The sequence below is a fragment of the Cylas formicarius genome, unplaced genomic scaffold (assembly GCF_029955315.1).
Source record: "Cylas formicarius isolate icCylForm1 unplaced genomic scaffold, icCylForm1.1 PGA_scaffold_10__41_contigs__length_53128322, whole genome shotgun sequence".
Classification (NCBI taxonomy): Eukaryota; Metazoa; Arthropoda; class Insecta; order Coleoptera; family Brentidae; genus Cylas; species Cylas formicarius.
Window position 1 is genome coordinate 50,920,132 of NW_026844214.1, and position 27,545 is coordinate 50,947,676.

General features: G+C 35.2%; 1 protein-coding gene across 1 annotated transcript; it reads right to left on the reverse strand.

Annotated features, from left to right (window-relative positions):
• Positions 1-222: 222 nt before the first annotated feature.
• On the reverse strand, positions 223-27,421 carry LOC132702986 (uncharacterized). The gene is made up of 13 exons (XM_060671961.1): positions 27,079-27,421; positions 25,656-25,958; positions 24,334-24,549; positions 24,017-24,272; positions 19,393-19,539; positions 17,615-19,338; positions 17,089-17,559; positions 15,100-15,364; positions 11,052-11,494; positions 8,632-8,848; positions 5,698-5,884; positions 917-1,212; positions 223-673 (listed from the first exon to the last, which is right to left on the reverse strand). Exons 1-13 carry the CDS (start codon positions 27,268-27,270, stop codon positions 525-527), a joined length of 4,866 nt encoding a protein of 1,621 aa, XP_060527944.1. The 5' UTR covers positions 27,271-27,421; the 3' UTR covers positions 223-524.
• Positions 27,422-27,545: the final 124 nt, after the last annotated feature.

The following is a 27,545-nucleotide window of genomic DNA, read 5'->3' on the forward strand; positions in this document are numbered from 1 at the left end:
GCATAAAATAGACGTTTAAAAACGCAGATTCGGATTATAAAGCGCCATCAATCCGGATTCGATGGTGCTTGATAATTCAAATCTAAAGTAATAAAGTAAACAAACCAATTGAAAGCCTGGTTCGAATTATTAAAGGAATCCAGTGCAATAGAGATCCGGATTATTGAGCCACCTAATCATTTTTTATAAGAGATAGTTACTATACGAAATAAACGACTCTCATTAACTCCAAAATAAATTTTATTTGTTAATCTTGTTCGCAAAACGATAAGTATACAATATAATATATTAAATTCTATGTAAAAACAAAGAAAGCATTTTCAGATCAAGGAGAGCGATTATACAGCCAATTAATTTGATCACACAAAATCAACAACATTCCCGTCTTAACTGGTAAAACAATTACCAATAGAATAATTAAGAAGGTCCGAGTATATAGAAAACAAAAGGTCCATTTTCGATGTAAGTAAATGAATCATCGAACCGAAAAAATTATTTAGATATTAGTAAAAAATATATTATTATTATTTGACGATCGCACTGGACGCCATTAGATTGACCCCGCAAGTGCCGTCTCCTCTGTACACCCTGTAGTATCCCTGTTCGCCCCAAGATGGTCCCCACGAATTTTTCACTATCCAATACGGCAGTGTCTTGTTAAACAGGGAGTATTCTGGACAAATACATATTCAATTAATTTTTAAAAATTCACACGGATTGGCAATATTGCCTAACAAAAAAAAACATCCACTAATCTTTGCTAATTTAATTCAGAGAAGGGATGTGTTTAATTTATTATTTATTAATTAATTTAAACAATTAATAGAAGGATACATTCGAATTATCAAAATTTTGAAAAAAAGAAAACAACTTTTCTTATTATTAATTAAAAAAATTAAATTCCTGTTTTACTCACTGTGCACCCCGTAGCCGACGATGAGGACGCCGTGATCGAGATCCTTGGGGCTGCAGAGCATTTTCCATGGGTGAGAAACCCCGCCCATGTAGAACTGCATCGCGTTGGCGTTAATTCCGACGGAAATAGGCCCGTTGACGGTCAACCATTTGGCCATATCCGTTTCGTTTTGACTTATATTTAACGCCCCGGTGAGCTGCACGTTGACCTTGGCACTGTCAAACTTGCATTTTTCGTCTTCCGCTTCGTACGGGTAGACGGACTCTTGTTCAAGACCGCCAAGCTTTTCTATCGCGCTAAAGCAACGAAACGTCAGGTAGATGAGGTAGAGAAGGGTGTGTTGAAAGAACTGGGGTTTAAATCAGTAGCGTCTGGTGGACAAGAACCATGCGGGTGCGAGCCACAAGGCAGCTGAGTAAAGTACAAACGCTATTGAGTCGCTGTGTTACTGGAGCCATGAGCACAATGCTCACTACGGCGTGCTGAATATTTCACCAATGCAGATCTATATACAAGGCAAGACAAGATTCATTGGATATACTGCCCAGTCACAATTAATTAGTGTACATAGCAACAAACAGCTCTACAGGGAGATAAAAGCAACGTCCTAGGCCTGTCTATCGCCAGCAAAACTCAAACATTGCCGGAATTAAATCGCAACCAGAAAAATAATTTAGTAGATAGACAGCTCAAAAACTCAAGAAGGAATAAGACCTGGAATATCTGAAACTAGAACGAAAATAGAAATGTCTATTTCAATGTCCCACGCAGATATTACCGCACTAGAACACTGAGAAAGAGAACATTTCCTAATAAAACATGGCAATCTATACTAACAGGCAATAAACGGCAATAAAAGCTATAAAATCTAGCAAAATAACATCCAAATAAGTTTTGGATTTTTATAAGGCAAGATCCATTGGATATACTGCAAGGCCTAGTCGCAATTAATTTTTGGACATACCAACAAACATGGCAAGCTCTACAGGGAGATAAACGCAACGTCTGCCTATGGGCAGCAAATACACTCAAATATTGCCGGAATTAAATCGCAACCAGAAAAATAATCTAGTACATATACAGCTCAAAAACTCAAGAAGAAATAGGACCTGGAATATCTGAACCCAGGACGAAAATAAAAATTTCTATTCCAATGTCCCAAGCAGACATTACCGCACTAGAAAACTGAGAAAGAGAACATTAACTAATAAAACAATGACAATTTATACTAATAGGCAATAAAACCTATAAAATCTAGCAAAATAACATCCACAAAAGTTTTGAATTTTTTAAGGCGTTGAACGAGATAGTAAGTCACCCTAAAGTGACGCTGTCATGGGTACCAGGGCAAGAAGGCCACAAGATAACGATAGAGCCGACGAAGTAGGATGATTAGACCAAAACCCAAAAAAAAAATCGATGGAAAGAGAAATCTGGAAATGGTGGAAAACATGCCAGAACAAAAACATGGAAATCCTAACAGCGGACTTGTTTAACTACAAAAGAAAGGCCGTAAGAATAATGGTAGGTCTCCTGACGAGCCGCTGTTGCCGGTTTTTGCTTAGTCGAAATTGCTGACGTTTCGCTAATCATCCTGTTGGCTTCTTCAGAGCTTGACTGAAACTGGCTCGTATTTTACTCTATACCTGCTTATATATTGTTTGAGGAGGGCGGGGGGGCACTAATGAGAGGTATCAACACCGTCTCGGATGATTGATTCCCAAATTGGTGACAGGTAGAGACCTGAGTCGCGATTAAGATTGTTAGGTTGTTTATAGATTTCTATAGACTCTCGGATTTTTCGTTGGTAGAAGAACTGATTACATGCAAGAATTTTAGTTTTATCAAATAAAATTTTATGCCATTCATTCATTCCTCTGTTAGCTCACATTCTACTGTGTCCGTGCTTATATACTGTTTGAGAGAGGCGGAGCTAGAAGAGAGAAGTGAACGTTTCCTCGGATGACTGATTCCCATATTGGTGAGTGGGTTAAAATTGTTCGGCTATGTATTCTTTCATTTTTCTTTGGCAGAAGAATTGATTATATGCAAGAATTCTAGCTTTATCGAATAAGATTTGATGATGAGTTTATGTGTCGTAGTCTTAAGGCTGTTTCATGTTCTTTAAGCCTAGTTGATATTTTTCGCTCAGTCTCTCCAATGTATTCTTTGCTTTGGAATGCTGTAAACTCCTGGTATCTCAAACGGTATCTCAGTTCGATCTATATTTCCGCTGATAACAATTATACAGGTGTAATGTCTCTTTCGGCGCACGATCACTTTGCTATTGTTGGAGTTACCGAAAGGCTGCTTATTAACACCAGTAAAAAACCAATATCCGATGCTCCCTAATCCCCTAACTTCTTTGTTAAGGACTCGCTCGCGTAATTGAAAATTATCGATCCATTTGTGACTGGATTTATTCTAGTCTTAAGAATAATATTAATGTTGAGCAACAAGGTTTTATTACAAATAAGTCGTGCACAACCAATCTGGCAACGTTGCCTCAAAATTCATGTGCATCAATTGATGATTTAAGTCAGACGGATGTAGTATATATGGGTTTTCAAAATGCATTTGATCAAATACATAATTATATTTTATTGTTGGAACTTCACACCTATGAGATCGTAGACATCTTGAATTTAGCTCCCTAGTATTTCATCTTACGTCGAGGGTACCCCAAGGGTCAAATTTGCGACCTCTTATTTTTGTCATCTTTATTGATGATATAATTCGTAAGTCAAATTGTAATATGCTTACATTTTATTTTAGGTTCTAATTTATTGTGTATTAAGCGATTTCGCTGTATCCATGCGGACTTGTATATATTAATTAGTATTTCAAAATAATGCTTAGCTAGTAATATTTTGCAAGCAGGTTATTAGCGTCGATCGACTATTAGAATAGCTCATATAACTGTAAGCGTAGAGAACGGGTGTGCACGTTTTTATAAATAAATGTGTGAAACCTCTTGAATGTCCCCGTATATTCAATGCGTCTGAAGAACCGAGACTGACCAAGGAACTACAACTTTTCAGCACTATTGATTCTAACGAGGATTGCTTGTTGCTTCAGGATAACATTAATGTTATATCAGAGTGGTATCGTGGGAAATTAATTAGCTTTAACTGTTTCTAAGTGTAATGTGCTTACTCACTCCAGAAGGCTGAACATTTAATTACGTAACATATGGAACTGTATTGAATCGATTAAGTGAGGTTAAAGACTCGGGGAATGTCTTCGATTCCAGACTTACATTTATACCTCATATTGAGCAATTAGTATAGTAAGATGTTGCTGACACTTCAAATACCTAGAACTATTAGAACTCTACTATTCTTACGTGAGATTTAAATCAGAATATGGGTCATTTGTGTGGCGTCCAATATATTCCAATGTCATATTGATAGCTTGGAGTTGATCAGAGATGGTTCCTTAAATTCTCAGTTTCTAAGGAAGATAATATATATCCTCACAAAGGATTTGATCATCAGGTTCGGGGAATCACCTCTGGAGGCTAGGAAGTACATTAATTGTTTAAAATTTCTGTATGTTCTGTAAAGTAAAATCTTAGGTCCCCAGAATTGAAGCCAGATTTAGGCTTACATTTCATCTCCTTACACCTAGGTTAAATGTTGTATATCAGTCCCCAATTTTGTATATGTGCGGTAAGTTCAAATTGTTTCAGATATATGTGATATTAATGCGGATACACTTCGAGAGATTGTTGCCTGTTTTTGGGTGATGCGCAGAGCTTATAGCTGCGTGTGCGAGTAATTAGCTTCTTTGTATTTTCATTACGTTTCTCTTATTTATATATGTTCAGGCAGAGATTATAAAATTTTTGGAGGACTTCCAAATTAGACTACTGACAAGACTATATATGAAACGGGAGAATTTTCTAGACACTGTCTGGTTTCCACATTTATTCCCCTTCCTTCCTAAGAAAGCAAATGCTACTAGATGCTCTGATTATCGAATTATAAGTCGGTGATATGTATGGTATCAGGCTCAACTGTGGGAAGACCAAAATTCTTGTAGTTAGTAAAAACGATGAGGCGCAATACTACCAGTTTAGGGCCAATAATGAAGTCTTGGAACAACAGAAAAAATGCCGAATAGAAAAAGCCAGAACCGTTTTTAACCGCCTCAGAAAAGTCCTATGTAACATGCACCTAAATGTTACCATCCTGGAACTGGGAACCCTGGACGTTGACAGATGCCACATCTAAGCGTTTTTTTTGTGACATCTACCATGTCACAAAAAAAAACATCGCGGTCCAGTCAGTCAGTCATACATAATGTGAAAGTGAGGAAGATGGTGCCACCCTGGGCATGTGAAGCGTATCGAGAAATATCGATTTATCCAACTAATATTGCAGGGAAAAATAGATGGATGAAGAAGTCAGGGGCGACGACGAACATCGTGGCTGAAAAATATCAGGCAGTGGACGGGAAATGATGACTGGCAATAAGATTGTATGGACCAACATGATTGCTTATCCATAGAGGATAGGCACTAGAAGAAGAACATATATTTTCTGTAATATTAAAGCCTCTCCTATAGGTCAGTTTCGGTTAATATATGTAATATTTATAAACAATCAAAGTAGGGGGAATCCACAAGATTTACCCTGGGGAAGGTTCTTCAACAACAATTCTTATCATTCAAAACAATTAGGAATTTGAGAAGAAAGGAGTACTTTGCCGTGGCAGTCACAAAACGTAGTTTGCGCTATAGCCTATCGTAAATGTTTTCAATGTATGGTTTTTTTTACCTATAAGCGTTTGTCATGTAACCGCCATTGCAACCGTCGTCGCTTTTGTCGCAGTCGATCAGCTCCTGTTCCGAAAACTCCAGCAGTTTACCGTATTTGATGGCGAACTGCCCCTCTATGTTACCGGTGACGCTAAACGCCCAGCAACTTCCGCAACTTCCCTGGTCCTTTACCTCGGCAACGGCACCTGCAAGATCACGTTCGATACCACACGTAACAGTTTGGTAACAGACCAAACAATTCTAGCCGAAGGTTTACTCTAATGCTAAAAATTTACACGCACAAGCGGAGTTGCCACTATCAGGCTTCTTTTATCTATTCGAACTTGAGCTACGTTGCCAAATCAACTCGAGAATATTACGGTTCGAAGAATGCTTTTATATTACACTACATACGTTGCACGGTTGTTAAAACAAATTTAAGTATACAAGGTGAGTCACCAAATAGTTGAAACATATTTATAGAACTCTAAAGTTTTTAGTTAGGCAAAGGGAATAAAGCAACAAAAGAGATATAACGGACTCCATACCACAAAAAAAATTGAACATTTTAATGAGAAGAACATCAATGCAAATCGATTTCTCGTAGACATTAGTAACATACCTGGCGATGCTTTGCCGAACTTAACACAAGAAATCTCGCGTAAATTTTTAGGTGACTTTTTCAAACAAATGTTAATAAGTCAATCTTCAGTTGTTGAATTAAATATCGTGGCAGAATTAGAAAACTTTCATAGTTTAGATAAAAAATCAAACACCAGTAGAATACATTTTGACTGTGATACGTCATTAAACGCGCTTTAATTAAAACTCTAAATATAAATAAAAAAAATAACCGCAATTAAGTGGTATTACGCTTAGAGTAGTGTCTGATATGTTCAGTTTCAACAATTAAAAGTATTATTACCCAATTCAAGTCCAAAGGTACCGCAATAAATAACTGCAAATGTTCAGCTGAAAAACAAAAGGATTAGTTACGAGGATAAATATTAAACCACAGGGGAAGGGGACGAAGAAATACGAGGTTAGCGCCAAAATTTCCCGGCCTAACATAGATGCAGCTTCAGTATCACGATAAAACTGTGTCTTCTTTTAAATATGTATTTTAGTAGGCTGCGACAAAAAAAATTGAAGTCTTGCGTCAATTAGTTTTTTATTGACAGCATTTTAAACAAGACGTATCCGAAAAATTGTCGCAAATAACGCAAATTAAGTATAGAGCAGTCATAAAGTTTTTGACAAAAGAGGGGTTAGCACCTCTATCGAAAAAAGAATCAATGGAGTGGCGTCGTAGAAAATTCAGAGTCTGCCAGTCAACAAAAAAGGTAATGGTCACGATCTTTTGGGATTGTGAAGGAATTCTTTTGATAGACTTTAAAGAAACTAATACCAGTGTCAATGGTAAATATTAGGCAACATTATTACATAAAATGCGAGACTACATACGTCGTAAGACGTCGAGGAAAACTGACCAGAGGTGTGCGTCTTTTGCACGATAATGCACCCGTCCATACTGCTGGTGTTGCACAAGCTGCCATTTTAGAGTGTGGGTTCCAACAGATAGATCATCCTCCCTATAGTCCAGATATGACCCCCAGCGACTATTATTTGTTTGGATATTTTGAAAAAGGACTTACGTGGACTTGGACGGATTAACGACACAGTTGAGTTAAAAGAGGCTGTTTTAGCAGACAAATCAAAAGAATATATTTTTTAAAGGGATTGAGTTGTTAATAAAGAGATGTAATAAGTGTATTGAAGCTAAGGGGGATTATATTGAAAAATTAAAAAAAATTGTTACTCTACTTTGTTTTTTTCATATTCAGGACGGGAAATTTTCGCGCTGGCCTCATAAGAGTAGCATTTCGTTTTGAATTTTTTGGATTTTTAAAAAATATATTTGTTTTAATGATAAATGTAGATTTACAGTCAACAACCAAATGTTCAAAACTATCGGTATTGAAACCAAGGCAATCAACATCAATATCAATATAAAATAAATGTTATGGTGGAAATTTGCAGACATCATATTATTGGGTCATTTTTATGGACTGTAACCTCAGGTCAGAAACCTATTCGGACTTATTACAAAATCAAATTGAACCTGCACTAAAAAAGTTGTTCGCGAAGATAAAGAGATCTGGCACTAGATGGTTAGGAAGTATTTGGGAAATACGTTTAACGCGAATTATTGACCAAAGGTCCTTTGATCACCCAGGTCACCTGTCCTCTCGCCGAACGACTTCATTCAATGGGGTCACGGGAAAAGTGGTATCTACGAAAATGTTAAATTTGGAAATCTTAACCAGTTACAAAACGCCATTTCCTTATAATGCGACAGGATTTCACAATATCAACTAAATAATGTGAGAAATTAATTTTATGATCGCTTAGGATATTGTTCAACTGTTAATGGAGGGTTTTAACTTACTTAAAAAATAATGTTTCTTGATGATGATGAATGAAATTCAGTCCAAGAACGCTTTAAGGGTACATGGAGATCTTAAAAACCGAGTATGAGTTTCATCCTAAGAAAAACGTAATGATATACCTACATACTTAGTATAGTTCGAATGTGTGAAACCAAATGTGTATGTCTTTATTAAAAAGCAACTTTTATCCAATGTATAGCTTGACGTACGTCAAGTTTTGGGAATAGCATCACGGAGAATAATCGCTGGTGTCATATTTAAATCAATAACTGAAGATTGACTGATTAACATTAATTCAAAGTCGGTACATGAGTTCAAAAAGTTATATTTCAGCTTTGCTATAAAATGTAGAGTGGTTACTAAAAATTTACTAGCTATATTAACCTGTATATCTATACCGTGTCAATAGTACCCATAAAGACGCAAAATCGCAATCGGCCTTCTGTGCGTTTTATATTAGTCTAGGTCTGTTCAATCTACGGTTTGGCGTAATCGTGTCTTACCTTTTTTGCGCCAATCGAACTCGACTGGCAAAGAAACATCTGGAATTATCGCCCGCTTTAACGGCACTTCGTTTTCGTTTAACATGTCGAGCCTTAAACCGTGAGACTTGGAGAACTCTTTCGACGTCATATCGGCAAACTCGGTCAGTCCGTATCTGCCCGTCCCTTGTTCGAACTTGTTAAGCAGGGCAATGGTGTTTAGGTTATCCTTAAACACCTGAAATAAAGCCAATTCGTTAAAATAACAAGAAACCGGTTATGGGAGTTATTGATTACGTCCATGTACACAGTAACGGACTGGCCTGAAGCAGTCTAGGGTTCTAAACCACATACAATAATATTTTATTTTACATTAGGGGAGTTTCATTTAAAAACTTTAAATTTCCTCAAGATGGCAAAAGTTTAGAAAACCCCTCAATCAATAGATATTTCAAACTCTGATATATTCTTACCACTAACATAATAAAATCAGAAGTTTCATGTTATTTATATATCTTATCTTATTTATATATGTATCTATCTATCATACATCTTATTTATATATCTACCGTGTGGCGCTGCCATAACTATCAAAGAATGTATTTGCTGATGATTTTTAATGAAATGTTGAGTTCTTAAATAGCTTTTTTAATTTTAGGATACACTGCACCACGACTTGCTAACTAGCACCCTTTATTGTCTAAGCAACCTTTTTTAATATTTTGCCTACCTACAAATGATATTTAACCCTGACTGGCGCCTTCGCCGAATTTAACAAGTATTTCTAACACCCTCTCCTAATAATTGTTAAAAGAGAATCTTTTTTTCAACAAAACTAAACAAATCATTTAGAAACTTTACACAAAAATCATAATCAAACAAACCAGCTCTAAACTTATTAAATTTGTGTCAATAAATCAGCTACCTGAAATTGTGAGCTATGGTATTCTCATTGAATAAGGGTCACTAAATTTTGGACTAACAAAATGATGTGTTTGCTTCTCTCTGGTCGTCCACTTTCAATGTGACATTCGGCTTTTGTTTAATCAGCTCTTTAATAAAATACTTGAGATACAATCAGCAGCAGAATAAGAGCCCCACAGTAAAAAATGACATACTCTCGTGCTCTTTCTGTCATTTCATATCATGTCTGCTGTAAAGTCTGAGTATAGTTTGTCTATTTTTGTTTTATATATACTTCAAGATTCTTTTCACATTTGTTACATCTGGTTTGCTAGGTTTGTTTGTCCTTCTATTTGTCAAGTAAAGTAAACTTGGTCGTGCCTCTCTTGGGAAATCTGGATATTTCTGGTTTAAGCGTAAAATTAAGTAAATGCTCTAAAAATATTATTAGCGCATGCGCTAAATTAATACACCTTTACTTTAAACAACATACCTATTCTGAGGTCTTAAAAGTGGTACTTGTAATAACTTTTAACCTCAAAATTATAATAATTATAATGTATTGCCATCAGGATTAGAAATTTCTTTCAAGTAAATGATTATTTCACACTGCCAATTTGCATTTAGGAAGAATAAAGTGATTATCGCAGAAACTTAAAAGTTCAGGCGGTTAGGGAGAATGGAGTGTCGCCGATATTTTTTTATATTTTTTGTCTGTTTAAAATATTGCAAATAGAAGGCTTCACAATTTTTAATATCTTTGATTTTGATTTAACTCTAAATTTATGTAAGTTATATTACTATTTACAAATCTTCCGAATTCCTCCTGCGGCGGCTTTTGATAAGTCAAACTTTGCTGACGTTTCGCCAATCATTCAGTTGGTTTTTTCAGAGATTAACTGAAACCACACACTTGCCACTGTTGTCCTTCGTTACATTCAAAAAATTACTGACCACGTATCAAAAGTGTTCAATTTACCTCTTAACATATTCGTCAAAGACAAAATTCCGTTTGAGATACCAGGATACAGCATTCAATGCATACGGGGCAGAGAATAGACTAGAGAGACAGGACGCAAAATACCAACTAGGCTCAAAAAACACGAAAAATCAGAGAGTCTATAGAAATTCATATACAACCTAACAATCTTAACCCAATCTGATTCCCATATTGTCACCAATATGGGAATCAGTCATCCGAGACGGTGTTTATGCTCCTCATTTAGCTCCGCCCCCCTCAAACAATATATAAGCAGGTACAGAGTAAAATACGAGCCACTTTCAGTCAAGCTCTGAAGAAGCCAACAGGATGATTGGCGAAACGTCAGCAAAAACCGACGCAGGAAGAATCCTGAATATTTGTAAATAGTATTACGGTAGCGTATGGAAGTTTCTTTGAAAAACGATATAGTTACTTTGTCAGACTATTGCATCACCGTGCCCGTAAAATATTAAAGTAGTAACATTTTGCCCACCGAGTACACCTAAATAGCGTTATATTTACTCTCCCTGACAAGCGAGATGCGCACAAAACTCACCTTTAAACGAAAATTGTACTCCTCCTTGTTCCTGTAGACCTTTTCGTACTTCTGCAGGAACTGATTGAACGCTTTCGTCAAGTGATTGTGAACGTGGTTTTGGTTTTCTTCATACAACTCGCTGCCGGGCGTGAACGAATACACGTTATCGTCGCTTTCGCACGTGACGTTCATGTTCAACCCGTCGATTAACCACGGTCGTTCGTGTACCGAATACTGGCAAACCTCCTGTCGGCAGGTGTCTCGTATCTCGGAATATGCCGGACATAAATCGATGACGGTGTCGATGTTCCACAACGAGCCTGCTACCGTCTGCTTTCGCACCTGCCTGATGTTGTTCAAGATGTATTCGCCGTCGAAATTCGATTTGGCCGACAGATATTTGAGGCCCATTTTTACAAACTGTCGCGCCCTCGGGTGGACGACCGACATATCCGTTTTGCCTGAAATAGTAAAAGAAAAATTGCACTTGCGGTGGAATAAGGCCGTAACAATCTCAATAATTAAAAATAATTTATCTTCATCTACATACAGATGAGATAGGAAAGATCAAATTTCGTAATACTAACCTAGAAAGAACTTTGAAATGCTTTAAGAACTTGCATGTGTTTATCTTATTCGGCAAGTTATGAGGGAAACGTAAAGCCAACTGAAACTTGGAAATATCTTTGCCTAGGTTAGAATTACGTCTAGTATTTAAATTATTTATATCACTTTTTTTGAATTTACCACAATTTGTAAAAAACAATTAGACAAACTTTATACAAAAACAAAGACGGTATTGTTAACATGTTAATGTCTAAAATAATTGCTACAGCTATGGGCTTTTTTCTTTCCAGCAAGAGAACGCATACACCGTTTTAGTGCATCTTGAATTGTTTGAGATACATGCTGTTAATTTTGGCAAGTTTTTTGGAAAATAATGACTCAAAAATATTTTCTATGCGCTAAAAAGTTTATTCTAATTTTCAACATAACTTTGAAATGCTTTAAGAACATGCATGTATTTATATTATTTGGTAAATTATTAAAAAGTGTTTTGAGGGAAACCTAAGGCTAAGTGAAACTTTGAAATATCTGTATCTAGGTTATAACTACGTCTAGAATTTAAATTACTTATATATATATATATATATATATATATATATATATATATATATATATATATATATATATATATATATATATATATATATATATATATATATATATATATATATATGATGACACTATATTCCGGGATATCATCGTGTTCGAAGTGTTTTCGGAGCGCGAGCATTGAAGATGCCAAGTGAGATTTTGGCGAAACGTCTGCAGGATTCCAGTCGGATGCAAGATTTGCAGGATTCCAGTCGGATGCAGGATTCCAGTCGGAGTTCAACGAGCGAACGGATGATATCCCGGAATATAGTGTCATCACATTTTTCCATCCGTGAATCAATACGTGAGAATATATATATATATATATATATATATATATATATATATATATATATATATATATATATATATATATATATATATATATATATATATATATATATATATATATATATATATATATATATATTTAAGAAATGGTTCTTGGGTTTTTTTTGGTCCTTTTTTAGTGAAATTAAAATAAGTTTCCGTTACTTGTGAAACATTTTATTTTTTGCGACGTTTCGGCCTTCAAGACCTTCTTCAGACATTTAATTTTAACCTACAAAAATGTGTTTTTAAATAAAATTATTTATAGCATTGTTTTCCTGGTCATAATTAAAACATAGATAAAAATTTGTATAGGAGTCAGCATTGAAATGATTAAAAATTACTAGTGCAAGTCAATAGAACAAACAAAGTGATTAAAAATTGTATAAAAATAGATGCGCAGCAATAAAACATACATAATTTTTTATATTACGATTACATATATACCTTAAGCCAAAAATCAACGGTTCACTATATAGTTGTTTGGTAATTTACAGTTTTACAACATTCACAACAGACATATTGAATATGTAAATCGACAAGCCACATTGATAAGACGACGAACCAAAACAATAATGCGAAGCCCGGATGTACGTTTCTTCACAGTAGGACAACGGAGTTTTTTTTTTTCTGAAGCTTTTTTTTTGTGTGTGAGATTCACGGGTTAATGTGTCTCTTTATTTAATTAAGTTGTGATAAATTTTGCTGAGATTTTTTGTGTCAGTCTTAGAGTTTATGGCGTATCTTAAAGAAAAGATAAAAAATGTCAGAATACCTGAAAACTATGTTTTGATCTCGTTAGATGTCATTTCTCTATACACAAATATTCCCATCCCTTTAGCTAAAGATATAATAAAGAAAAAATGGCCAAAAATTAAACATTTCACAGATATTCCGTTAAATCACTTTCTTGAAGCTGTAGAATTAACATTAACATCAACCTATTTCTTATTCAATGACAAATATTACAGGCAGGTCGATGGTTGTGCAGTGGGAGCATCGATTTCCAGTGTTATTGCACAGTTAGTAATGGAAGATTTGGAAGAATCCGTACTAAAAAATATAAAACTTCATATCCCCCTATTTTATCGTTATGTCGATGACTGCGTAAGTGCTGTCCCAAAAACTGAAATCGATGATATTCTAGAGAATTTTAATTCATACAACGACAAACTTCAATTTTTAATAGAGATCGAAAAAAATAACGTCATTAACTTTCTAGACCTGACTCTATACCACAGCAAAGATCAGATCAAAACCAAATGGTACACCAAAGATACTTGGTCATCTAGGTATGATACGCCATAAACTCTAAGACTGACACAAAAAATCTCAGCAAAATTTATCACAACTTAATTAAATAAAGAGACACATTAACCCGTGAATCTCACACAAACAAAAAAAAAAAGCTTTAGAAAAAAAAAAAAACTCCGTTGTCCTACTGTGAAGAAACGTACATCCGGGCTTCGCATTATTGTTTTGGTTCGTCGTCTTATCAATGTGGCTTGTCGATTTACATATTCAATATGTCTGTTGTGAATGTTGTAAAACTGTAAATTACCAAGCAACTATATAGTGAACCGTTGATTTTTGGCTTAAGGTATGTATGTAATCGTAATATAAAAAATTATGTATGTTTTATTGTTGTGCATCTATTTTTATACAATTTTTAATCACTTTGTTTGTTCTATTGACTTGCACTAGTAATTTTTAATCATTTCAATGCTGACTCCTATACAAATTTTTATCTATGTTTTAATTATGACCAGGAAAACAATGCTATAAATAATTTTATTTAAAAACACATTTTTGTAGGTTAAAATTAAATGTCTGAAGAAGGTCCAAAAAATAAAATGTTTCACAAGTAACGGAAACTTATTTTAATTTCACTAAAAAAGGACCAAAAAAAACCCAAGAACCATTTCTTAAGAATATATAAAATTAAAAGGATCCAAGAACTCACAAACTAGCCCTAGTTCGTTAAAAACAATCAGAAAAAATTTATAAAAAACAAAGATAGTATTGTTAATATGTTAATTTTTAAAATAGTTACTACAGCTTTGCGTTTTATCTTACCAGCAAGAGAAGGCACGCATCTTTTTTGAGCAACAAAAACCTTCTAAACTATGTTAATTTGACTAGTTGAACATTTTCTTAAAAGTAAATTAATATATTCACACTTTCATTATATGTCTATGTGCATCAAATTTCTCAATACTAGCATAGAAAGTAAAAAAAGGATATCTTTGCCTTATTTTATGATGACGAAACTTATAAATATCTGTGCTTAGGTTAGAACCACATCTAGTAATAATCCGACACATTTTATACAAAAACAAGGACGGCATTGTTAAAATGTTAAAAGATTTTAAATAATTTCCACCAGCTATGGGTTTTTTTCGTTTCAGCATGAGAAGGCATACACCTTTTTTTTTCAGCAAAAACCTTCAATTCCTTGGATTTTTTATTATACATAATGTGTTAATTTGGCTAGTATAACATTTTTTAGAAAATAATGAATAATGAATAATGATCCGAGACATAAAATTATACAGTTGGCTAAAAGTCGAATATTTACCTCCAAGGAACAAAGACCTTTTTTCCCTAGACGAAGGATCGGAAGCGAACGTATACTCCTTGTCGTCACATTTCACGGTATACTGTCTCTTTTTCAGCCAGGGTCGGTCCCACACCTTTATGGTACAAACTACCGGGACCGATCCTTCGGTGACGTCACACGCATCGACGGGCTTCGGGTCCACTAGTTTACAATCCGATCGGCCGATTTTCACTTTGACGTTATAACTGACCCCCGAGACCACCTGGGACGTTGCCGATATAACCTTAAAAGAACAACCATATACCTTCACCGAACCCGAGGTAAGTAAAAATCGTGCAAATATAATACGACCAAAAATATAGTGCATTTATTTTAACATCAGGAATATGAATGGTTCTTAAGAGTTTAATCTAAATCGCAATATGTTCGTATATATTACGAGCTTTGACCCTGTGTGGCTGTTTTCACTGTATAGTTCAAAGGGTAAGGGTAAGTACCTGTAAGTTTGAAAATAATCATTTTTGTCATTCTTCTTCTTGTATTTTTGTCTTCTACATAGTTCTTCGATTATTTTTTACAACTACAGATTATATTTACTTTAGATAAAGGTACGTCATAAGAATACAGATAAATATTTTTGGAAGGTTCCTGTTTTTTAATACTTTAAAATGTGGAGACCGTGGAATGAAGCAGATGGTCCCCTGTTAGAAGAAGACATGGGAAACAACGCAGAATTTGAAGACGAAGTGGAGATGGGAGTCGAACCTAATGACAATTTAGAAGACGAACTACCTCAGCAAATAAAAAAAATGGATCCATTTGTCTTCGGATGCTAGACAAATTATTTTGAATGTTTGCAATTTTATAAGAAATTCAGAAGGGAAAGTAGGAGCAGCAATCAAAACCAGTGATCAAAGTTCCGAAGGCAACTGTAAGAAAAATTGTTGCGAGTTTTTAAAGAGCAACACGCAGATCTAATTAGGCGTATAATCTACGACGTGAATAGTGTTTAACCCTAGAAGAACTGCATAAAAAAGTACTGACAAAGTACTTTTTTGAATAAAATGAGTTTTCAGTTCCAAACAATTAATAAACGTCAAGTGCTAATGGAATCTCAAAGAAAAAAGAATGAAAAAATTTCGAGAACAAAATAGATGAAACGTGGTTCGACACGACACAGTAAAAATAGATGGTGTGATAAGAGTAACCAGTGTGGAAAACGCATAATAATGGGGTCTGCTGGGTCCAAAAATGGTTGGGTGGAAGATGCCTGAATTTTTTCTGCCAAAAACGTACAAAGATTCAAGTGTGGCTATAAACTTTGGCAAAACTTCGCCGTATACTGTTATTGTGTTGGATAATGCCTAGTATCGTTCAGACCAAAATAGAAGAATTCCAAATACTTCTTCAAATGAATAAGAAATTGAAGAATTTCTGTACAAAAATGATTTATATTTTGAAGAGAGCTACACGAAAAAACGACTTCTGGAATGATTAAAAATAAAACATTTTAATAAATACTTCAACATCGATTCGATAGCACAACAAAATGGACATGAAATTTTGAGATTACCCCCGTATCATTGTATATTTAACCCGATTGAGATGATTTAGTCTGACTTGAAAGCGCATATAAGAAGAAATAACACTGCACCAAAATTAAGTGATGGTACCATAAACGTAATTCGGCAAGAGGTAGCTAAAATATCAGTACGAAGCTGGTCTAACTGTGAAAAACGAGTAATAAAAGAAGAAAATATTTATCGAGAACGATTAGTGACGGAGTTAATCATTGTCGTCACCTAGGACGGTGACTATTTTTTAAGTGACTGATACTTTACTATTATTATATTTAATATTTTATATATTAATAATGATACTAGGACGGTCCTGGAATGGTTATGGATAAGAGTGTGCTTGGCAGTGTCTTCTATGGAGTAATAAACAGTAGGCAAAGTTAATCACGGGGTCGGTTGTAAAAGCACTATATTTCTGGTCCAAGTATACCTCAATGGCTTTGTGCTTATTGTCGCCTTCGGACACAGAGTCCAAATGCGCCAAACTGGCGCTGACAAATTCTTGAATCGTCGGATCGTTTACCGACATAGGCGTATGACCGCCGACCAACTGCATGGCGCGTTTGTATCTGCTGTAGTTCGTCCGATTCCTATCGTTCTCGTCCTTTTTGATATTCTGACACTGCGATTTGACCACTTTCGGATTGGAAAAGTCGTCGTCTACGTGAACCTGCACCTTGCAGATCTTCGTCAGGTTCGTAAACAACTTATCCCTGCAATTTTCGTTGTGTTCGCCCTCGAGACACTTGGATATCCCCAAACGCAGTATGATTTGGTAGTAAATACCGTCCAGTTTCAGTTTTTTCGCTCCCAAAATCTGAAGAATCACCCGCTTGTGGTTGTCGTCGTCGATCTTGTCGAGGGACGCGGCAGCAAAGTCTGCCAAGTCGCGAACAACAACCTAAAATAATATGTCAGTAAATGACGTCGCTCCATATAGACCGACTCCGGCGAACCTTTTCGTCTGACGTGATTTTTTCGAGCTTGCCCACCGAACGTTTGTGTCTGTCCTTATCGTCGCTGTCAGAACTGCTGTCACTCTTAAGCTCCTCCTTCCGTGAGTTCTCTACTTTATTGTCGTCGTCGCTATTGTTGCTTGAATGGCTTTTATCTTTGTCGTTGCTGTCGCTGGAACTGCTACTGTCCCCCGTCTCTCTTTTCACTTTTTGCTCTTTTTCTTCGCTGCTATTAGATTTACTATTGGACTCCTCTGATGTGTTTGCCACGTCTCTCTTCACTTTTTTCTGATTTTCTTCGCTACTATTTGATTTGCTGTTAGACTCTTCTGACGTATTTTGCAAATCCCTTTTCACTTTTTGCTTTTTCTCTTCACTACTATCTGATTTACTATTAGATTCCTCTGATGTGTTTGGTGCATCTCTTTTAACTTTTTTCTGTTTTTCTTCGCTACTATTGGATTTGCTGTTAGACTCTTCTGATGTGTTTCCCAAATCTCTTTTCACTTTTTGCTTTTTTTCTTCACTACTATCTGATTTACTATTAGATTCCTCTGATGTGTTTGGTGCATCTCTTTTAACTTTCTTCTGCTTTTCTTCGCTACTATTTGATTTGCTGTTAGAGTCTTCTGATGTGTTTCCCAAATCCCTTTTCACTTTTTGCTTTTTTTCTTCACTACTATCTGATTTACTATTAGATTCCTCTGATGTGTTTGGCGTATCTCTTTTCACTTTTTTCTGCTTTTCTTCGCTACTATTTGATTTGCTGTTAGACTCTTCTGATGTGTTGCCCAAATCTCTTTTCACTCTTTGCTGTTTTTCCTCGCTGCTATTAGATTTACTATTAGACTCCTCTGATGTGTTTGACACATCTCTTTTCACTTTTTTCTGCTTTTCTTCGCTACTATTTGATTTGCTGTCAGATTCTTCTGACGTGTTTTGCAGATCCCTTTTCACTTTTTGCTTTTTTTCTTCGCTACTATCTGACTTACTATTTGATTTGCTGTTAGACTCTTCCGATGTGTTTTGCAAATCTCTTTTCACTTTGTGCTGCTTTTCTTCACTACTATCAGATTTGCTATTAGATTCTTCTGACGTGTTGTGCAAGTCTCTTCTCACTCTTCCTTGTTTTTCCTCTTTGCTGTTAGACTTACTATCGGACTCCTCTGAGGTATTTTCTAAATCTCTTTTCACTTTTTGCTGTTTCTCTTCGCTGCTGTTAGATTTACTATCGGAATCTTCCGAAGTGTTTTTTAAATCCCTTTTGACTTTTTGCCTTTTTTCATGACCATCACTATTGGAATTTGATTCTTCAGAAGTGCCCAGGGCATTTTCCAATGACCTTTTCCTTCTGACTTGTTGTGGGGCTTCTGATCCGGCAGCAAAAACTTCAATTTCCGGAGTTACACTAATTCCAGTTTTTCCACCATCGAGATTATTCTTGTTTTTATTTTTTCGCTCTTCGGAACTACTACTGTCCGATTTAGATTCTTCACTGGAACTGCCCTCTAGCGCCCTTTTAAGCCTGTCATCGGTTACCTGCACGACACTGGGTCCATCGAAAGTCAGATTTTCAAGAGCGGATTCTGGTTCGCCAAGTGTTCGATCTTGACGCGGGTCGTATAGCATTACAAATGGCCCGTCTTCATCCACAACCGGAGCTTGAGGCGGGTCGTAAGTTTGGGCCTCAATACTGGGAGGGTCCACCTGAATATTTTCATTATCTAGAATTTCTTATATTATAGGGTTTACGCTCAAATCGGTTTGAAATACATTACCGGACTGGGGCGTACTCGTGTCATTTGTAACGGCGACGACGCCACTGTCGTCGGTTTTCGGGGTTTCTTTAACATTAGGTTCGGCCAACAGAATCTGAGATTCCAAATCCGCTAATCTCGCGGGATCCATTTCCGTATCTGCGTTATCTATCGCGAAAACAAATATCCGTAGCGAATTTTTGTGATCACAGACTTTAAAACGTATTGTGCGAAAATGTTGATTTGTGTTTCATACAAATTAATTTTGTCTGCACTTTATAAAAAAAAAATACAGACCACAATTTATTTAATACAATAGTATACCGGGTGACACAAGAAAGAGGGAACACTTTATCACTTTTAAACGGCTCGAGATGGTTGTTACACTTCCGGTTTGAGCGGAAATGATAGTAACTTTTGAGTTTTAAATGGCACAACCTTTATTTTTTTCATTTTTGTATTCAGATCATTCTACGTTTAATTTTTTATTTAATTTTTGAAAATTGTGTTTAGGAGGCTGTGACCATCGTAGACACTATTCACTATACTATTAAATGAAACTTTTCTTTACTTGTCTAGACTATTATTTTTTTAGGATAACCTAGTATTTTCAAATAGCTCTCTAGTGGGAACAAAAACTTTTTAAAACCGGTACATTTTTAGCAATATTTTGATAACATAATTTTCAAAATCCGTTAAAAAATAAGTTCACAGGAAGGACAAAATCAGATAAGTGTAATACTTTTTTATAAAAACAAAACTGGCTTTGCTTCTATTGATTATTAATTGTCAAGTCGGTAAGATTAAAATGCAGAAGAAACTCTCGAAGCTTATGCAGTGGAAAGAGAAAAACACGTTACTATTTCAAAAAATCTATAAAATTCAAGAGAGAGGAGATTCAATGATTAGAATTTTTTGCTGAAAGTGTTGTATTATGGTAAAAAGTTGATATGCTTTTGGACTACGGGGATACGGTCAAAAACTCATCAAAGTATTGTATGTAATACGTACGTCGTAAGCTACAGGAACTTTTTGTTTTTCTTTTCAAATCTGCCACTTTTTGGGATAATTCAACACAATATTTTGAAAATATGTTAGGAAAATAAAACCTCAACAATGTCGATAGAACAGTCAATAGAAAGTGATATATCAACGTGTGTGCCATTTAAAATTCGAAAGTTACTGTCTTTTCCGCTCAAACCGGAAGTGCAACCATTGTACATATTGTCAAAAAATTGGACATTCAGCCTATATTAACCCTTCAAATCGATATCGAAAGCGGTTTAAAATTTATAGAGTGTTCTCACTTCTTGTGTCACCCGGTATACATTACATACATTACTTTGTACCTACTGAACTTCTTATTATTTATTAATGAATTGTGGTGTGGTATGTCAAGTAAATTTGACTTTATTTATCGTTTTACCAATATGTGGGTAAAATACGAGGGTAACTTGAAAAGTTTCCGACTTTACCCTGAAGATGGCGGCATTAGTTACTAAAAGCTAGTGATCGTAGTTGCGCACCTCTTGATAGTTACTTAAAAATGTTTCAATCGTTTTGGATGAGAAAATGGAACAAACTGAGTATAACGCTGTCCACGCGTTGGGTGCCGCGTTTATTCACGTTGGTATTCTTTTTGCAATACCACTTTTTTTAATTTTTATTTTTTAAATTTCGAATCGTTTCTAAAACATTCAAAATATTACACTAATTAATATACATTTTATTTAAAAGGGTCACAACAAAACAAACTTAAGTAAATATAATTTTAAAAATATAGACAAATATTTTTTAAAAACAGCTGGGTAATGTTTCCAGCGCAAAAGGAAGCTAAAAATTAGAAATGATGACGGTACAGGGTGAGTCAACAATAGAGTAAGTTCATTATCTCATTGGTTCCAGAAATTTTGTTTTGAATTCCTTATAAAATTCTTCAACTTTTTTTTATTAATAATAATACATACTTAAACCTAATATTTTTCCAATATTTTAATTTTTCTAAAAAAAGTCCAATTTTCACATTTTCCAAAAATTTACGATAGCGTCATTATTTTTGAAGGTAGATATTTGACATTACCGTATTCGCAGATGACGTAAAAGATATATGCCATGGAATGTGAATTAGATGCTACAGGGTATTCAAAATAAACGAATATATTTCTAAAATGTCATATACCTACAGTGAAAACTCCCTATAGCAAAACTTTGTATTACGAACAAAATTTGTTATACTATTAGGTCTCCATACAAAGCTATGTGTTAATCCAGTCTGTATAATGAATTTATCACTCTCTTTACCGAAAGAAAAAAGGGCACATCAGGTAACAAAGTAAGGAATGTAGGCCGATTTGTAATTAATAGAGTCTCTTTCCTTCTCAGAATTCCTTACACTAATAATCTAATTACCGAGAGCCTGGTCGTCCTAAGTGTTTTTTTCGTAAGAAGCGATTATGTTAATGCCTTTATCGCTCTGTATAAACGCACAACATTGTTTCAATCAGTTTTAATTTGACTTAGTGAATAATGGCGACTAAGCGAAAAATTTTATATCTAGATGATGAGATAGAACGGGGAGAAAAGAAAAATGATGTGGGATGTCGATACGGAGTGCAAAGAAAAAATCATTCAAGCTGCAGCGACCGGCAGTTCTAGTAAAAAACTAACAAAGCCAAAATTTGAAGATCTGGATCGGGCAATGTTGCAGTAGTTCCAACAGCAACGTCTTAAAAATGTCCACTCTCTGGCATTGGCATTATCGATTTCAAGGCTTCGGAAGGATGCTTGGAGAAGTTCAAACAGAGACATGGTATAAATTATGGACAGATAAGTGGCGAAGCCCGTGATGTCGACAGAAACGTCACTAACGATTGGCTGGAGAAGACGTGGCCAAAACTAGCAGAAAAGTGCCCTGCTGACGACATTTTTAATGATGACGAAACTGGTATTTTTTACAAAATGACGGCAGATAAAACTCATAAATTTTGAAGCATAAAGTGTGTGGGTGGAAAACTTTCTAAAGAACGTATAACAGTGTTTAGTAGCTGCCAATATGAGTGGGACAGAAAAAAGAAAGCTAGTCGTGATTCGAAAGTCAACTAACCCACAATGTTTTAAGAACATCAAGCATTTGCCGGTCACTTACGAGGCAAACAAGTCTGCATGGATGACATCGCAAATTTTTGAAGAGGAGATACGGAAATGGGATGCAGAATTAAAGGGGAGGAAAATATTACTTCTCTTAGATAACTGCCCTGCACATCCCCATATTCCAAATCTACGGAATATTGAATTAGCATTTTTTTTTCAGCCAAAACAACAAGTATATTACAGCCGATGGACCAGAGCATAATAAAAAGAGTCGAAACAGCAAAAATATTTTAATGGAAATGGTCGAGTCCGAAGACAAATTTTCCATTAATATGCTAGATGCATACAACTTTATTAGTAAAGCTTGGAAAGAGGTGACAGCAGAAACAATTCAACACTCCTATCGTCATGCAGGACTTATTACCGAGACAGTGATAGATCAGGATTTTCCTACAACAGTAGACTTAACAGAGGAAGCCATATTACAACAAGCAAGAAACGGTGAGGAAGAGCATCAAGAGGAAGAAGATGAAGAAGTTGATCTGGGACCACCACCAACTATTCAACAAGCCCTATATTCAGTTAAGCTGCTAGAGACATTTTTTATGTATCTAGGGGAAGATGCCCCTCTCGAAGAAATGCTGAAAATATAAGCCAAAGTACAAGATGCGTATTGGCATACTAAAAAAATTCAAAAGAAAATGACCGATTATTTGAACCATTAAATGTAGTTCCTAAATATTCATATAAAATATTCCTAAGTAGATGTTAAAATATGTATATAAAATAATTAAATATTACAGAACCTCTAAGCGTATTGTTATTTTTCAAGTGCCCATAACTCTTTACATCGAAAACTCTTTATAACGAAAAAAAAAAAGCAGTTCCTTCAATTTCACTATATAGAGTTTCGACTGTATTTTTAATTTTTTTTAACCTTATTTCTGTCTAAGAGTATTGCTATAAAGATTAGTTCGCCATGATAACACTATTAGGCAACAGCAACAAACAGTTATTAGCAATTGTGCAATTTTTGTATTTACCATTTCCGCATAACTTTTGAAACCGATGAGATAATGAACTTTAATCTATCGTTGACTCACCCCAGACATTATTATGAGATGGACAAAAGTATTGTCATGGCTTGGACGGAAGCTGTTTGCATTAGAACGTAGCAACGCGAAAATATTTCGACAAATCTGATAAAACCATTTCCGATCCTTCTCTTTATAACAAAACAGGTTTGAAGAGTAAACACTTTTCCTTCCTTCTTTAACTTAGTGCGTTTCAACTTTATATAAAACTGTAATTTTTTGTTTTTGTGAATCTGGCTTTCATTTTTCTAAGACCAACTTTTCGTGGACTATTTGTTTCAATTATTTCAGTTTTTTCTAAATTCCATCCCTTGGATTTGACTAATCGCCGCATATAGTAGCACCAACGATTTAAAGTCAAGAATCCCAGTCAAGAAATTTGCAAAGGAAACTGTTCTTTGGATTTTCTGGCAAAGTTGTAAATTTTCACACGATTGAAATTGATTACAATTCAGCACTACCTTTTAACGGCTTAATCTCATTATCCAAATCGTCTTTCTGCTCGAAAACAGCAAGGCTGAACTCTTGAGATACTGTGCAATTATTGCTAATTACGAGTTTGTCTTTGCTAAGCCACGGCTTTTCTATAAACGTCACTTCGCAAGTCATAGGTTCGACGTTCAGGTCCAACTGGCATTCGCTTGACGATTGGACAGACTTCGGGCACGTCGTAGCAGAAACTTCAAGTTGCAGAATGTATTTTACCCCTGCAACAATCTAGAAAACGCATAGGTGTAGGTAAGAAATTATTTCTAATATTTTTGTAACTGCTCTGAACCTGTCGTTGAAGTCTTCGCACTTTAAGAGCTGCGTATTTGGGATCCCTTTCGCTTTCAATGTGCCGCAAGGCGATGGAGACAAGTTCTTCGACACCGTCGGCGTCCGTGGACAAATCGAATGGACACCCCAGACACGGAACCGAATTGCGCCGCATGGCTACGAAATCTACTCCTTGGTCCTGTTCGGTCGAAATGGGTTCCACGCTCAAGTCAAACTATAAAAGGCGTCTTTTACCATCTATTAGTGTGCTTTTTGTCTTTTTAATATTGTTATTATCTACCCGGACAATCGGGAGCGAAATTCGGCGAAAGTGCACGAGTATTCCGCCACCCTTTAAATACAGCTCACTAAAGTTAACTGACGATCTTAGAATATTATTAACCTTCGTCGTACCGTGTGGGGTACAAATGCACCCCAACAACTCAATTTTTCTTATATCTTTTTAAAAACTTTACATAAGGGTTCCGCAATTTTATTTATTGTCATTTAATATATACGTTAATATTTTAGTTATGACGTACAGTGTCAAATCATATGTGCAAGAAATTTTTCCAGAATTGGAAATGCACCATGAAATCCATTCCGAAGAACCTGAACGACCTGTTTCTGGACGATGTTATTTGTGCAATAGAAAGAAAGATCGCAAGTCCAGGCAACAATGTTTTGCGACTGCAAAAAATTTCCGTGCAATGACCATAGTGTAAAACAGATAATCTGCAGATTATGTATGGAAAAACGTAAGAATTAATATGAGAAGAGGAGTTCGTATAACTTTTTTTTGTTCAACTTTTTCAATAAATATAATATGCATTATACATATTTTGTTTACATTAACTATTTCATTTTGTTGTTACACTGTATATCTACGAGAATTGTCGCATAAAATATCACAAAGCGTTCAGATTAGAGTGGGGTACAATTGTACCCCACATGGTGTTCTGCGTAACTTTTTGACCGCGGTACGGCGAAGGTTAAGAAAAATATTTGACATATCACATACATGAGATTTTATTAGTATGTTCTGTGACCTAGTTTTCTTCAATGTTCTGTGATCGTCGATAGGATTTTTTGTTTTTTGTTGACATTTCCAAATAATATTTATATTAAGTGGGTGAAATAAACTGTTAGGATCATCTTTACCACAGTTGTAACAGATACGAAATTTGGGCATAAGTGATTTTCTGGAACCAGTTTGTGTAAAAACTATTCTCACGAAATTAGTACTCGTGAATGTTTATTTTTGATTGCGTATGTGTGGGCTGCAGGATTCTAATTGGTCAATCCGTCACCGGAAATAACGGAAAAAAATTAATCCCCTACCCTTTTTTCGTCGTTTTGCACATTTTCCGCGGCTTCCAAGGGAGAAGTGTAATATTTATCACTTTGCTGCGCATCCGCGTTTTTAAAAGGCGCTTCGGTGGTTTCCAAGGTATAAGTATCGTCGGGAGCGATGTTCCTAAACTTTGGAACACATTTCACGTCACTCATTATTTTATAACCGCCCCCTTCGACGTCATTTTGTACAAAAGCGTGGCACGTAAAGGGCTCCTCCCTGCATGGCACGTCTGGGTACTCGTTCGTACAATCAACGTACACGTCAACCAAAATCTCAGTTATGTCAGCCTGAAATATTTAACATAGATTATAATGAAATACGTATTATAGCAAATATTCTCATAACAATATCAAAATATACATAATAAATATATATTTTTTTTCAAAAATTTTTGTTTTTGCCTTTTTTATTTTGGACCGAAATAAATCATTTCGGGATTGAGGAAGCCAAAGTTTCTGAAAGTGATAGTGTTCATTTATTTACACAAAGTAGTGCATACGGTGTTGTAAGATTTTATTGCAGGAAATTCTTTTTTTAATTGCGCAAAATACAATCCAAGTCAAACCCTATATTCAACATTAACAGTAAACAAAATTGTTTTCTATGTGGAATGTATTTTTATAGTGTACCTATCACCACCGAAGATCCTGACCTCTGCCCCGAATAATTATCTTAATTTAGCTTGTGGATAAATTTACATGTTGCGAAATTTGAGATTGTGTTTTTTTTTCCGGCATGGCAACGACTTTGTTGCCTTTTCTTTCAAATTTCTAATATTCTCTTATAACAATAAAGTAATATTAAAAGTAAGAAGTATTCCGAAAATTGTGGTTGAATATTCAAAATCTTAGTGATCTAAATCTAGATTCATGACACTAATTTCTCTGACATTTAAACAAAGGGAAAAAATAATTGCCATAGAGGAAGCACTTTCCATCTATCAAAATTGTCTAGAAAATAAGTTATTGTTAAGATCGTGACATTTTTAAAAATGATATAAACCAATTTTGTCAAGCCCACGTAACGTCCTAATTTAGAATTTAAATCTGCCATAAAAGAGCGCCGAATTTAGAAGCACTTTTTACAAAAGTTTGGCAAACTAATCGAAATAATTATCTTGTTTATTAAGTTCGGCAAAAGTTTTTGACCTCTTTAGCTTAGCTATCGGCATTAATACAATAACATATGAACATAGATTTAGTTAATGAGCTGTGAAACGTGTACCCAATAATATCAGTTTTCCATGTTTCAGAACATTGCAATTTGATTGTTAAGTCCTAAAACAATTAAACTTTCGAGTTGTTAAAAATACTATATACATATGCACACACTATACACTTGAATGCGCACTATTCTAATTAGCATTTGATTATTAGATATTTTCAAATGGAACTTTATTGCTCTTACCTTTTTTTGGGCATCAATTAAGCTCCCCTTGTTATAATTGTATATTCTACCTCGTTTGGCATTTAAATAATTTAAGACTGACGAAACGTAGGGGTCGTTGATTTCACTTTCCGCAAAATATTGCGAAATTACTGCGCTATTGAAAAATAGAAAACAATAACAAAAAGCAGCAACAACTCTGTTTAGCGCCATATTCGCGGCGACATGCGTCGCTATGATTTAATTCACTATTTCTAACTTGTTCTTTAACGCGTCTTACAGTGACTAACACAGAAATGCAATTAAAATAACAACAAATAATGGTTTCTTCCAGTCGTATTATTTTTAAACTTTAAAATGACATCACAATGTCACGTTTGTCAAAATATCGATACGTTAAGATGGAGTCGATACCATCTCGATCCTCTCTTCTAGCAGCAAAATTGCTAATAAATTTTGGGTTTGAATAGCAGGACACAACCAAGAAC